Below are 14,353 nucleotides of genomic sequence, written 5' to 3' on the forward strand. Positions count from 1 at the left end.
AAACATCTCCATCACTCTGCTTCCAGAGATGACCGCGATCGTCTGTCTGACGGGTTCTTACCCTCAGCTCCTCCTGCTGCTGCCTCAGCGCGTCGTACTCGATGGCCGGCGGCGGCAGCTGGCTGAAGGTGCGCAGGGTTTCCTGAAGCCACGGACCCATTTCCTCATACGTCTCCCAGAACTGGCTCGCAAGAGACTGAGCTCGCTCCAGCTGCAGACAACGCTCTGAGTTCAGCTGGCTGACCACGCCGTACTTCTCCAGGAGCGTTTGGGTCTTAGCCTGACGGACACAGAGAGGAGGTGTCAGCGCCGTGTTCAAACCGGACGAACAGCTCTGCCTCACCTTCAAGACGTCTTTCTCCTCGGGGTTTTTGCTGTTCATAATGGCTCTTCCTGTTCTCACAATCTCGTCCACAGCGTCTTTGTGCCTCATGATGTCCATCGAGAACATCTGTAGAGACCAGCAGAGTGAGTGTGGCTGAGACAACACGTTCTTTGGACGGAGGCTGTGCTGACACGCTGACCTTCTGTGCCTGCAGCTGGGCCGAAGTCTGGTCCTGCTCCAGTCTGATCTCCTCCATCGACAGCAACTTCCTCTCAGCGTCGGTCAGCCAGGCGAGTTCGGCGTCAGCCGCCTGTTCAAACTGGGAACAGACAAAACAACATTTCAGTGTTTGGAGCCGGTGGGGGGAGTTCTCTCAACTATATCTCGGACTCACCTGCTGCGACTTGAGTATCTCTGCGTTGATCCGGTCGACCTGCTGGGTGACGGAGTCGCAGACGGCGCGGTAGCGCTCGTTGTCCTCAGTCACCAGCTTGTCCAGACCATCTCGTGTGTGCCAGGGGATCAAATCCATGAGGGAACTGCTCAACTCGTTCAGCTTGTCCATTACAGGCCTCTGCTCTTTGGTCTCCTTCAACAAGGCCTGGACGAGACGGAGGACACACAGGAACATCGTTACCACTACGCCTGGATGGATGGATGGATGGATGGATACTGCATTTGATGTCACAGAGAAATTCACAACGAACACGACTCAACCACTTTCATGAGATAAGATAAGCTGGGATAAGAAGAAGAAAGAAAGAAAGAAAGTTATAGGCATTAGACTAAATAAAATAAAATCCAAGTCAATCATAGCTAAGCACACAGTAGTTTGTGGTTTCTTACCTTCTGTGTGTTTTGTGCGTGAAGGAGCTGCTCACCGACCGGCTCCTGGTCAGTAAAGTCATTAACCTGAGCTTCTGCCTGCTCCAGCCAGGAGCCCAGCTTCTCGTGGGTCTGCTGCAGCTTTGAGGAAAGGCCCAGAACGCGCTCCAGCATCTTCAACACGTTGTCGCTCATGGAGGTGATCTCAGCATACTTTGTTTTTATTCCATCTAGTTTTCCCTGGATCACGACCACTTCATCCCCTGTGAACAGAGGAAATTATTATGAGAGGATGTTCGGTGAACCAGTTAGTTTTAGTCCCATGTTGGACATGCCTGTTGTTTGTTTCAGCAGCTCCATCCCGTTTGAGACGGCTTGGTCGACGTTCTTCCTCCTCAGCTCGATATCACTCTGTAAAGCCTGAGGAAAAAGGATGACTTTTAACAGAAAACCTTTCGCTGTGAATTAAACAACGACAAAAAAAGACTGAAACCAACTGAAACATGATAAATGTCAGAACAAGATGATGCTCGGCCTGAGGAGGAGCGTGTACCCGTTGTTCTGCCAGCTGCTTTTCAAGAATGTCTATTTTGTAGTCGTCCACCGACACGTCACTCAGCCTCATGTGCGCCTCGCTGAGCCAGTTCATCAGCGCCACTTCGTCCTCTCCGAACAGGCGGGCGTTGGCCAGCGCCTGCTGCAGCATGTCGGCTCTCCTCCTGCAGCGCTCCTGCAGCTCTATGTACGTGGCCTGAGCCGCGTCCAGTCTGGACTGGACCAAGTCCTTATCGTCCACGGAGCTCACAGCTCTGAGCGTCTGACCCAGACTGACGGCCTGAAACAGGTCTTTACTGCGGTTCATGATCTCCTCCTCTAAGGCCTGACCCAGGAGGGCGGGAAACCAAGACGATGGGAAACACAAAAGACGAACAGAAAAAGACAAAACAAACAAAAAAAAAACATATAAAACTGAAATTGACCAAATGGGAAATAATGGAAACTTAAATGATGAGTGACATGCAGGACAAGATGAGACAGCTGTCGTATGTTGTGAAGATTACAGATGATGGACGCCACCTTGTGCTGACAGATCTGCTGCTCCAGCTTCGACGTCTCCGTGCCGACGGGTTCAGAGTTGGACAGATGTTTCTCTGTAGCGGCGAGCCACTCGCTGAGGGGCTCCAGCGTCTCGTGGAACTGCTGAGTGACCACTAAGATGCTCTCCAGCTGTTTGTGTCTGACATATTCGAGAAAGACAATGGAGATTAAATAATGGAAATGCATCTGCTGGATGTTCTCATCCGCCATGAGAAGAACAAAACCACCACCAGGAGCTGGTTAACGTCACAAGGTTTTTGATTAATGCTTTTCCCTTCATGTTTGACCCGTTCCCAACACTGACTGTCGGTATTAATATGAGTGTCAGGTCTGCAGCTTCAAAAAGAACTTCCAAAAGCCTGAACTCCACTGAGGCTGGAGCTGTACAACTGTAAATTCTGTGGTGCATTCAGAGTTAAGGGTATTCAACAGACCTGTTTTCAGCCTTCTTGAGCAGCGTGTCCCACCTCTGCCCCAAGCACTCGATCTCTTTTGCAACCTTCTCCTTATCCACAGACTCTGCCAGTTCGGCAACCTTCCCTCCCTCTTTCTTTATCAGCTCCACTGTGGGCCTGCGGTCGTCCAGCAGCCTCTGTAAGAGCTGTCGGAGAGCAACAAAGGAGAAGACTTATCGGGCGCCGTTCAAACCGACACCAGTGAAAAGCAGTGAATCAAAGGCACAAATTAATGACCCATTAACGTCAGAGTGCATTCGTGTTTAACACCGGGTGTCAGGTCAGCAGATGAATGGTTAAGTCATAATGTTGAAGTAGAATCACTGGTGCTTTTCGCTCAGGCGTGTTTTTACATGCAGTGATAGCCACGTACTTTCTGCTCTTGTATCTGCGCTTTGACCACTTTGAACTCGGCAGAAGGAGGTTTCTGATTGGCTACAAGCTCCTCGGTGTCAGTCAACCAGCTGAGCAGCGACTCCAGAGCGTCCTGGAACCTCCCGCAGTGCAGCAGGGCTTCATGCAGCTGCGCTGAACGCTCTGCGATCTGACGAGCAAAAGATGTGTCACCTGTTTGAAAGCCACATGAAACCGTCCTCTCTCTTCGCCTCTGTCGAGAGCAACTGTCAAACCTTTTTATTGAGAGTGTTCCACTTTGCGTTGACGTCCTCCAGGTCGTCCTCCAGATTCTTGGTGTTGGTGCCTTTGGCGGCGCTCTGGATCAGACCCTGGCCGAGGGAGTTGATGTCTTGTAGCTGCGTCTGCAAAGGATCAATCTCCTCTTTCTGGAAAACCTAGAAACCCCAAAACAAATCAGTCACAATGTGTGGGGTCTGGTGTTACAGCTTAGGGAACAACGTGACTGATTCAAACACTAGTAAACAAAACGTCAACAAAACCAATCGCCTTGCGCCGCTGCAAATGTGTCATCAATAAACTGAATGAAAAAGAGGAAACATGTTCATAGGTGACACTTCAATCCCTCACTCATCCATGAAGACAAACACATCCCCACACACACATCACGAGCTAAAACTGAAAGCCAGTTTGGGCACCTGAGGGGAGAAATGTCTCAAAGGGTCAACCTCGGGACACGCAGCGATCACACTCAGTAAGGCCTCAAGCTCACGCCCCCCCTGCGTGTTGGAGTGCGTGTAAATCTTTGGGCAGACAGGCCTCGACCGACTGCAGGAACTCCTCCAGCTCCTCCATGGTGTATTCAGACACTCCCTGCTGCACGCCGCATACCTCTGCTGGCTGGCGGCGGCGGTCTAAGGGTAGAGTTACAGAGTTCCCGTACGTCTCGGGCTGTGTCACCACCACACTGACCAGCTCACAGTCCACCGATGACGCATCCTCCACCAGCTCAGCTGTGGACAGCTCATCGTAGTCTGTTAGAGTCCTGGAACGCCTTCCATAGCTCTCGTTTTGAGTCCTCGATGACCTGCCCGAGGAGAATCTGTTCTCTCCGTTGATCGGGCCGCTCACCACACCCGGCTGTGTCGGCAGCGGCTCCTGGACGAGGCTCCCACTGTGGTAAAACGACAGATTATCCCGGGCAGGAGAAAAGGGAAACTCCTGCTCTGAGCTGAGCGATCGTCCTGTCTTCAGGTCCCCAGAGAAGTGCATCGCCTCTGATGATGAGAGACTTCTGGTACCCGTGCACACTCTCTTGTGGGCCTGGTGAGCGCGGCGCTCCCTCTCCACCGTCGGGCTGTACAGACCTGAATCCTCCTCAGACGTCAGGGAGTTGGTCATACTCCTGCCACCGGTCAATCCGGGCCTCTCCACACTCCCAGAGCACAAAATCCCACTGCGGCTGGTGTACTCGGACAAGTTGGAGGGGGCGAAGGTCCGCCACGAGCGCCGATAAGGAGGATGTTCCCTCTTCTCTCCCGCCTGCAGCCGTGACCGAGGTAACACTGTGTCAGTCGCTCTCATGTTCCCGTTGAGTTTAAGTCCGTCAAAGACGACACGCTCGTCCAGCGTGGCGGGTTTACGGGTTCGGAGCTCAAAGGAACTTGAGGTGGGGAGGACTCCATTCCCACAAAGGGTGCTGAGGTCTAAGGTGCGGTGGGTGTAAGGTAACGTGCCCGTGAAGTGTCGAGACGACAAGCTGCCTTTAGAACCAGAGTCGATCTGCTCATTGAGCCGGACGGTGTCATAGATGGACCTCTGAGGCACGTAGCAGTCATCGATGTTCAGGTCCTCCTCCTCCCCCTTCCCAACGCAGGAAGGGTTTTGTCTGAGGCAGTCTGGTCTGCTCAGAGGTTTCCCCATGTTAAAACAATTAAGCGTACAAAGAAAACACTGCGGCTGGAGTGAAATGCTTCGAGGTGTATGTTGTTTTAGTGCACGAAAATTACTGAAAGAGAGAGTTGCACATTTACAAGAGGCGCCGCTGTGTGCAAAAGTATTCTGTTCACTTGAGAACAAATAAATACGAAAAAAGTGACGCTTCAAAAATGACGGAGCACAATTACCAAGTTACTTGTGAAAGTATTACAAAACAAAGCAGCTTCAGAGCCAGTAAACATGAATCCAGTCCTTCTATACCAACAATGCTCCTTTGGCTGACACTAGTTCATCCCATCCGGTCCAAAGTGCTTCTTTCGTCCCTGAAATCCTCGTAGCATCCACTACCGAGAAAACGTCCAGTGCAAAGTGAAGTATCCACAGATGAAATCCTGCCGTCTCTGTGAGAACCGGAGCGCTGGTACTCCGGGATAAACAAAACAGCCCGGCCTTCCTCCCTCATCGCTCCCCTCGCAGTGACAGACACCCTCCTGGCAGAAGGTTTCAGACCCCGCCCCCGCTCATTATTCAGACAACATCTGCACAACTCCATTTGTGCTGAGAGCCACTCCGGCACATGTTGATTGGTGGACACATAACCCCCCCCCCACCCCACCCAAACGTCTAATTCCCCTTTATGTCCCATATGACTACACTTCTAAGCCACCCTCTGCATCCTGACACAATCACTGGTTCTTTTTCTTTTCAGTGAGCAAACTGGGAGGGTGTGTTTGTGTGTGTGTGTGTGTGTCTGTTGGGGGGGGGGGCTTCTCAGCCTTTTCTACAGCCTACAGAGCAACAGTCACTCCGATGACATCACACCTTTCTGAAATAGATACACGTTTTTTTTTTCCTCTCCCTGTTTTATTCTGGATGATTGCCGAGGACCCTGCAGATATTCTTAATTACATTGGAATGCCGGGGGAGGCACAGGTCCCAGGTAATTTAACACCGGCAGCTCTGCCAAGTGCATGAAGGGGCTTTTTATGTCCAGTGACCGAGGTGGGAGAAGAGGAGATAATGAAAGGCATTTATTTTGTTTCCTGGATTGCCTGCACCCCAGTCGCTCCGTCAGTGACCAAACAACCCCCACGTCTTTGTCCAGTTCTGCATGCGTAAACGGAGACGGAAAGAGGCCGGTGGCAGAGATAAATCAGCAGTTCAGCGACTGAAACTCTTTTGAAATAGTTTTTGTATAAATGAATGAATCATTCTGGCCTTCATTTTTAATTCATGGCACACGTGAATTATTTAGACACTGAAGCAGCAAAACCACTGAGTTTCGTCCACCAATCATCTGCTGACAGCGTCGGTCAACATCAAATCTCCAGTCAGAGGAAGAACATTTTTCCGACTGCACCTAACCCACAGGTTGGCACCTGTGTGTGTGTGTGTGTGTGTGTGTGTGTACACTGATATACACATATATTCAAAAGCAGAATAGAATAGAAAGTAATTTATTCGTCTATATTGGGACTTGTGCACATCATTATTGTGTCTGAAAGTTACTGCAACTGTGCGACGAAAGCAAATATTCATTTGACTTGAACCCGTCATTTTGTCTGACTGTACTTGACGGTAACAATTCAACCAGCTGACAACTTCTGCATCAAGTGAACATGAGCTACGTATCACTTGTGACTGCTCTTTGGAATCGGTTTTAATGTGAGGACTAATTGATATGTGAGCCCAGGTCGCATACGGACACCTGTACTTCATCAACACAATCAATAAAACAAAGCGCTTTCGCTGCAACCGGCTCGGGTTTGATGTTTCTCTGCTGTCTGCAAGGCGGAAATGAGTCAGCAACAACACCACGTTGTTCCAGTGACACGTTCTCTCACCAGTTTGACTCTGAGAGGAGCCAGTTTGAGTAACAGGAGACACTGATGTAACGTCTGAACACCCCCACACGACCCCCAGTGCTGCTGAGTCACCCATCTGCCATTTAAGATGTACATTAAGATCAAAATATAAAGATACCGATCTACAAGACGATACACGCTACAAAAAAAAGATCGACGTTGAGATGGACGTGCACCGTCCAGCCTCCGCACATCTCATGTGAAAAACAAAAGTCCGCACGTGAAGTCTGCTGCGTCCCTAACTTGACTAAAATGGTAAAAGCCCATAAGGGAGATGAATCCAAGCGCTGTCTTTCTCTGTTTATTTCTTTCCCACCGGCTGCCAGCGAAGCCCACTTACCTACAGTAACAAGAGCCGGACGCACTGACTGCAAATCAGAGCACGACACAAGTCTGTAATGTTTTCTTGGCATTCACACTGCTGCAGCTAAATATAGAATAAACGCTGCTTTGCGTCCTCTGACAACCTTGATGCTAAGTCTTGGAACAAATTAAAACAAAGGGAATTTTTTCCAGCAGCAGCTGAGGATCAGTCTTCTCCAAGCAGCCTGCTGAGGACAAAGAGGCAGGAAACCACCCAGCGTCCACACAGATACCAAACCGGTCCCCAATAATAATTTAATCCATGTAACCCAAATGGATAAAGTCTTACAATGTGAGCCCTGCACCCCCTTATTAAAAAAAAAAAAAATCCCTTGACCTACATCTTTAGACAGTCAGATCTGTGTCATGCACACAGCTGTGAGCTATTTGATGCTCTAAAGGAAGAAGTGTTTCATAATATCACCTCAATATAGGCTAATCCTCTTCTGAAAAACTCCAAAGGAATTTATAGGCTTTGAAATATTTTGCATCTGTCTGTAAATTTCACTAATGGCTGCCTCCTGTCGTATGATAAAGGGGATCAAGGGCCAGCCCGGTTTTTGTAAACAATACAGACGATAGAACAATTTACCATGGCAACACGAGACAAAGCCTAAAGGAGCAGTATGTAACCTTTGGGATTCCTGTCAACCACATCATGTTTGTTTCCACTGGTCAGAGGAAATCGAGCTCCTGTCAGACCATTAACTGATGGTGCTGAACCAACGGACGCCCTGCTGACGACCACCTGGCTCTGGAGCTTCTTCCCTCCAGCGCCTGTGTTTTCAATGGGCCGCAGCTCCTTTGTTAACAGCAGCAGATGTTTCAATGAAGCAGCAGAAGAGTCAGATCTGTATTAATGGCTCCCGCTGTGATCAGCTCAGCTCTGATTCTACTGTGGAAATTGCCCGTTTGGGACATTTTGGATGATTATTTGTACGGATGACGATAACTGATGTTTGATGTCTTACAATATAAAATAATCTGGTAAAAATGAAAGAGCATACATTTAGCTTTTATGTGGATAGCATTTACCATTTTATAGATAAATGTCGCAACGCAGTTCATCACACATTAACCAGATGAAGCGGCCAAATGCAACGAGACGTGAACAGCGTGAAGATCTCACATACCTTAAAGGCCTCCAGCTGCTGATTGATGACGTCTGTCTCCATGCCGACCGCCTCCTGGGACGCTTCTTTGTCCGCAGCTCCACAAAGTCTATCCTCAACTTGATGGAGTTTGCCGTAAAGCTCCTCCAGTTTGCTCAGGGTACTCCGGACCTGCGTCTCTCTGCCTTTCGCCCGGTCCATCAGTTTGCCACACTGCTTACTCAGAGCGTCCAAATCTCTCTTCAGACCCAACAGGTCAGGTGACGATTCGGTCTCGAGCATCTTCCTACAGCCGTCTCCGGCGGCGGCCGTTTCGGCCATCAGCTCTTGCAGCTTGGCCACAAAGCTCCGCATGCCGTCCTGCTGCTCCTTCAGAGCAGACAGGTCCAGGTCCACGGGGGCCATGTTGTCCAACTCATCATCCAGGTCTGTGAACCGGGCAAACATCTCGCGGATGTCGTTTTGGAACTGTCCGATACCCTGCAATTTACCCTCCAGGGTTTGACATGTGTCCTCCAGCTTCCTGTTCAGCGTGCTGTATTCCTTTTCCACGCTGTCAGCTTGCAGTAAGAGATCCGTGACTCCATCGGCGTCCGGCACATCTACTACGAGGTTCTGGGCCAAACTCTTCAGGTGTTCTACATGGTTCTTCACACCCTCTAAAACTTTCTGTTGGGCTTTCATGTTGGTTAGGTTCTTGCTGCTGTGTGCCTGCACTCCCTGTGATTCATACGCGTCCAGCTGCGTCTTAGCGCCCTCAAGCTGAGCCTTGGCCTCTTTGTAGCCGTCAGTGAATAACTTCACCGTATGTGAGATCTTCTCCAAGGATTCTCTCTTGTTCTGCAGAGCCTCTTGTACGCCGTCCATTCTTTTGGCCATGCTTGCCTTGCCCTCATTGACACCTTCAGTGTCCACACTGGCCACCTCCAGGAGGCTCCCCGCGGCTGCGTTGAGCTGCTCCACCATCCCTCTGTGCTTGTCCACGTCCTTCTGCAGAGCTTTCACTTGCGAGATGGAGCCGTCCACCGCGACAGGGTCAACGGCCAGTTTGACACGGCCCTCGTTGGCCTCGCACTCCTGAATCCAAGAGCTGAGCTGCTCAACATGCTGCTGGTATTTCTGCGACCTCTGCAGGGCAGCCTGGAGTTTGTCGGCCTGCTCCGCTGAGTTCTTCTTCACCTCCTGCCAGTTAGAAGAGAGGGCGGACAGCTGCCCCTGCAGTGCCAGCTTCTCTGCCCCGTCAGTGCTCTGCAGAAGCGTCTCGCCTTCGCCAGTGATTGAGTTAAACACCAGCTCTTGTTCACGTAGAGCGGTCTGGAGTTTGCCGTGCTCCTCCAGGGCCTGGTGCAGCACGTCCTCTTTGGCGGAGACGGGCTGAGGCTTCGACTGCTCCTGCAGCTTCTCGCTAAGCCAGAGCTGCAAGTCTCTGGAGGTCTGATGGAACTGCTGAGAGCTGGCAAAGGTTGAGTTCAGCTGCTCGATCTGTTTAGCTGCAATAAAGAAACATATGTATATTGGTGATAGCATTCAGTTTTGTGATTACTCCAATGAATCCTTTTCACACAGGAAGACACCGAAGAAGACCGACCTGCTTTCTCCTCCAGCTCTCTGAAAGGTCTGCTGACGCTCTCCAGCTGCCGGGCTAAGTCTGCTTTGAGATACTCCTCAGTCACCATCGCTGTGAGCTCTGCGTTGATGCCCTCAGCCTCCTTCAGCTTCTTCCTCTCCTCTCTGAGCTGAGCTGAGATGCGATGGACGTCCTCCAACTGCTTCTTCACAGCGTCGGGCTGGGTGCTGTGCGGCTGATGATTGGCGAGCTGACTCTCCAGCTGAGCGGTGGACTGGCTGAGGCTCCTCAGGATCTCCTGGAACTGTCCGGTCTTCACCGCAGCCTGGTCAATGAGGCTGTCTCGTTGGTCCAGCTGCCCTATAAGTCCTTCCCACTTCTGGGTGACAGCAGTGAGCTGCTCCCTCACCAGCGTTCCACTGGAAGGCTCCTCGTCGCCTGACGAGCGAAGGATGGCAGCGGCGGCTTCCTCCAGCTGTTCATATTGAGGTTTTCGGCTTTTGAATTCATTCTGGAGGATCTGGAAGGAAAAAAATGCATAAACGTGACAGCAGAACCGGAAGCATCCTCCAAGGAAACCTCCACGTTTTAAAAACACACATGCCCACCTGAACTTGTTGCTTCTGCATTTTCAGCATGTTGGGGTCTATCGACAGGGGTCCCAGGACGCTCATCATCAGCTCCTTCTCTGAGAGCCACTGAGCAAGCTGCAGCTGGCTTGTTTGGAAGACGTCCAGGTTCTTGTTGGACTGCTCCAGGTGCTGCTTTCTCTCCTCTACAGAGCCGCTGATATCTGCCCAAGCATCATCTAACGGAGACGAGCGAATCCCACCAGGTGGTTAGTCAGCATCTTTCATTTAGTCACCGTCTGGCTCTATGAATGCGATACAACAAAGAAAAGACTGGGGGACGGTGAGGACACGTACCCACCACGTTTTTTGTTCTTGTTGTTTAAATTACCATATGAAACTATGACGGCCATAGTGGAGCCGTGGTGCTTGAACACGACACACTTCCCGCAACCTCACACCCACGGTGTGTGTGGTGGACGACAGCGACGTATTTATGATCATGTATAACAATGACACGTGAACATATTTCAGTGTGAGTCCTGTTATGTACCGATTTCTGTCAACATCAGCGTCCATTTCGCTGCATCCTGGGAGTCTGGATGTGTCTTGATCAAGTTGAGGAGCTTCTCTCTGAGCTTCTGGAGCTGCTCTTGTTTTTGCTTCATATCAGCTTCAAACGCCTGAGAGAATGAGGCAGATTCTGTTCACTGAGCTCTTTCATGACTGATTTGATCAGCACAAAGAAAATGAGTGAAAAACGTCCTCCTGATCACATGTTCTGTACCTTCTGCTGCTCAAGCTGCGTTTTCACGGAATCTTTCTCTGTGGCGGCATTGTTCCACGCCGCCGCCGTCTTTTTCATGTCCTTCAGCCATATCATCATGTTGCTCGTCTCCTTTTTGGCCTCTTTCACCTCCTGCACAGAACTATTTAGCTGCGCTGCTCGGCTCCTGAGCGTTTCCCCCAGGCTCGCGTATCCATCATTGATAAAAGACATGTTTTGTTGAATTCCCATCAGCTCTGGGGACATTAGAAAAAACAAACAGGTTTTATTGGTTTCTAAAGTTGCAGAGTCATTCTGAATGACCGAGTTCGTCTGTAGGAGTTTCATTCATCACGTCGTACATTCAGTTAGAGTGTGGGCTTCAAATGATTATGGAAGAGAGACGTAAGTGTTCAGCCGCATTCTGGTCGTCTTGTTTCGTGGACAAAACGACACAAGAAGAACAGTTGGTCAACAGGAAAGATCACTCCAATTCAGCTGTTTGGTAAAACACTGTGTGCACATTTCTTAGGCAACTGAGAGCATATTTCCACACTCCAAGCTATATAAACTTGGTTGCTAATTGTATTTAAACCTCCTCAGGCCCTGCGTACACATACATGGACATTGTATTTCAGCACCATGTTTTTTTTTTTGTAAAGACTTTCTTTAAAGTGTGATACAAATTCAATGTATAATTACTATTATTAATGAATTCATAATGAATCAATAAATGGATTTGTAATTGTATTATTGTTATTATTTATATTTATATATTCATTAATCTTTTTGTGTTCTCATCCCAAACAGCAAGGAGAAATAAAAATGCACACCAAAGTAAAGCTCAGGCCTCAGGAGGTTAAATATTCTCCGGTAAAATGTGTTAAATAAGGGGGGATGGGGCCTAAAGTCATTACCATTTCCATTCCATGTGAAAGTGTCTAAAATGGGTTGATGGGCAAATTAAACAGACTTTCATCACAATTGTGATGACAAACAGCAGCGGGTTCAGTGTTTCACTGGCAGCTCTTCCTCCTGCCTCAGTAGGTTCAGAGTATTAAAACACTCCACATCTGAACGTACTGTGAGCGGCACGAAACATTCGACACTGCAGCGTCCACACACACTCAGTTTACCTTTATGTGTTAGGTAGGAATGGCTCGCTGGACCACCACCATTAGTAAGAGCTGATGCAGAGACAAAAGACAAAGCTCGTTTCAAGTCCCACGCACTGGTTAGTGGTTCGACGATACGCCCCCGGGAGCAGCGTGCCTGGTGTCTACCTGACTTGTTGGGTGTCTTTGTTTTAGCAGGAGATGTGAGGAGAGTGATGACGCTGCAAAGTGACGCTCCTTTGCTGTTCAGGTCCTGGACAGAAGGACCTTTGGACGTCCAGTCATCGATCAGTCCCTGACGGAGGGTTGATCAGAAAGAGATGGAGGGAGTTTAGGGAGGAGGGAGTTCTAATCCATGAAAACACAATTACACCCGCATATGACATCGGTGTGTTACTTCTATCGGTTTCTACGCCTTCTCTTTATCTGATGACTCACAGTGACGATCTGCAGGTTCTTCTCCAGACTTTTCTCGTTGCTGCTCGGCTGAAGTGCTGGGACCTTCTCATTGGTCGCGTCCAGCCACGTGGTGAGAGCGCGGGCTGCAGACCTGAACTCCTCCAGCTGGTCCTGACAGGAGGAAACCTCCTCTTCTCTGCAGGTTCACAACAATATGTGAATAACCCACTGTGAACCGCTGCGCCATTTCTTTGCTTGGTAAAAAGTCAATGCCTCTTACTTCTCTTTGACAGTGTCTTTGAAGGTGCTGAAGATGTTGGTGACATTGTCCATCTTGCTCTGGATGTGGGCTTTGTTACCATCAGTGCTGAGTTCCGACAGCTCTTTGGTCAAAGTCTGCAGCTTCTCCAAATCACCGGCGTGTTCCGCCATCTCGGCTTTTGTGCTCTGAACAAATATTACATTATTGGTCGTTCTGCAGACAAACTGGACCAATACAAGATGTTTAGGATGGACGAGTACAGAATACTAATCTACATCTGATGACGCTCTTACAGCCAAATGTGTCCAAAACAACATGTACTTTCAGTATCAAAATGGCCAGATTTAGAGTTTCGGAGATACGCGTACCTGCGTTAGCGCTGACAGCTCACTGAACGTCTTCCCAGGTCCGTCCGTCTCGTGTAGGTCCTGTGAACGCTTCATCACAAACTGCTGGACTTTGTCTGCGAGCTCCTCGAACTGCTCCACCTTCTCCTTCAGCTGCTCCAGCTGGGAGACTTTCTGCTTGTGCTGGTCGCAGGCGTCTGAGAAGCGCTGGGAGAGAGCGTCCATCTTTGACCGCAGAAGAGCGGCGGCGGACGGATCCGCCGTCTCCACAAACGTCTTCACTTTGGCCTTCATGGCGGAGATGCTGCTCTGGCGACTTCCTATGTCCTGTTCCAAAGCCTGAAGATGTGAAGTGAGGACACGATGTTGAACGAAGCTCAGACATCGACGGCGTACGATACAATGCAGAGTAACACTCACTGCTTCCTTGCTGAGTGCATCCGCGATGGACGCAGAGTCGAGTGGAGTCTGTCCGTTGTCTTTCACACTGGCCTCCACTCTCTCCATCCATCCCATCATCTCATCCAAACCATCCTGGACACTCATGGAGCGGGTCAGAGTGATCTGAAGCTTCTCATTTCGATCACTTACAGACTTGGACAGGTTGTCATATCGCTCCACGATGTCATCTAGAACCACAGAAACCAAGACATGGAGCGGTTCTGGGAGAGGGAACGTTTCAGATTCATCACACAAATCCAATGATGAGTTGCTTTCCTCACCGACTGTCTCCTGGATCTCGTCAGGGTTACTCAGCAGATCTCCTTCAGATGTTACTAAGGACTCAGCTGTTTTGCGCAGAGTGTCGATGGCGGTCTGATGCCCCGTCATCTGACCTTGTAACGCCTGTGGATCAGTGAGAGCAGGTCAAACAAACGTCTCTCTGCCATTCACACTCTGATATCAGAGCTGTGCGATGTGTTTGGGACGGAACTACTATACTGTAATGCTGTGTGTAATACCATTTACAGACTGTAATATCATTTATGTACT

The 14,353-nt window shown here is 49.6% G+C and overlaps 1 protein-coding gene across 1 annotated transcript in view; it reads right to left on the bottom strand.

Moving 5' to 3' along the window:
• The window catches only part of LOC144738571 (dystonin-like), a gene marked incomplete at its 5' end in the record, with an annotated part of 29,933 nt that extends 15,727 nt beyond the window's left edge, over positions 1-14,206 (bottom strand). The window contains 23 exon segments of the mRNA XM_078621573.1: positions 62-280; positions 344-451; positions 525-644; positions 720-926; positions 1,172-1,413; positions 1,486-1,570; positions 1,704-2,030; positions 2,228-2,387; positions 2,683-2,849; positions 3,077-3,247; positions 3,333-3,494; positions 8,357-9,825; positions 9,924-10,422; positions 10,511-10,710; positions 11,025-11,154; positions 11,259-11,494; positions 12,374-12,400; positions 12,491-12,647; positions 12,791-12,947; positions 13,032-13,198; positions 13,382-13,699; positions 13,781-13,989; positions 14,083-14,206. Of these exon segments, the coding sequence (XP_078477699.1) occupies positions 62-280; positions 344-451; positions 525-644; positions 720-926; positions 1,172-1,413; positions 1,486-1,570; positions 1,704-2,030; positions 2,228-2,387; positions 2,683-2,849; positions 3,077-3,247; positions 3,333-3,494; positions 8,357-9,825; positions 9,924-10,422; positions 10,511-10,710; positions 11,025-11,154; positions 11,259-11,494; positions 12,374-12,400; positions 12,491-12,647; positions 12,791-12,947; positions 13,032-13,198; positions 13,382-13,699; positions 13,781-13,989; positions 14,083-14,206 (5,661 nt within the window).
• Between the last annotated feature and the right edge of the window lie 147 nt (positions 14,207-14,353).

Source organism: Lampetra planeri, unplaced genomic scaffold (assembly GCF_965212315.1).
Source record: "Lampetra planeri unplaced genomic scaffold, kcLamPlan1.2.h2 scaffold_1057, whole genome shotgun sequence".
Classification (NCBI taxonomy): Eukaryota; Metazoa; Chordata; class Hyperoartia; order Petromyzontiformes; family Petromyzontidae; genus Lampetra; species Lampetra planeri.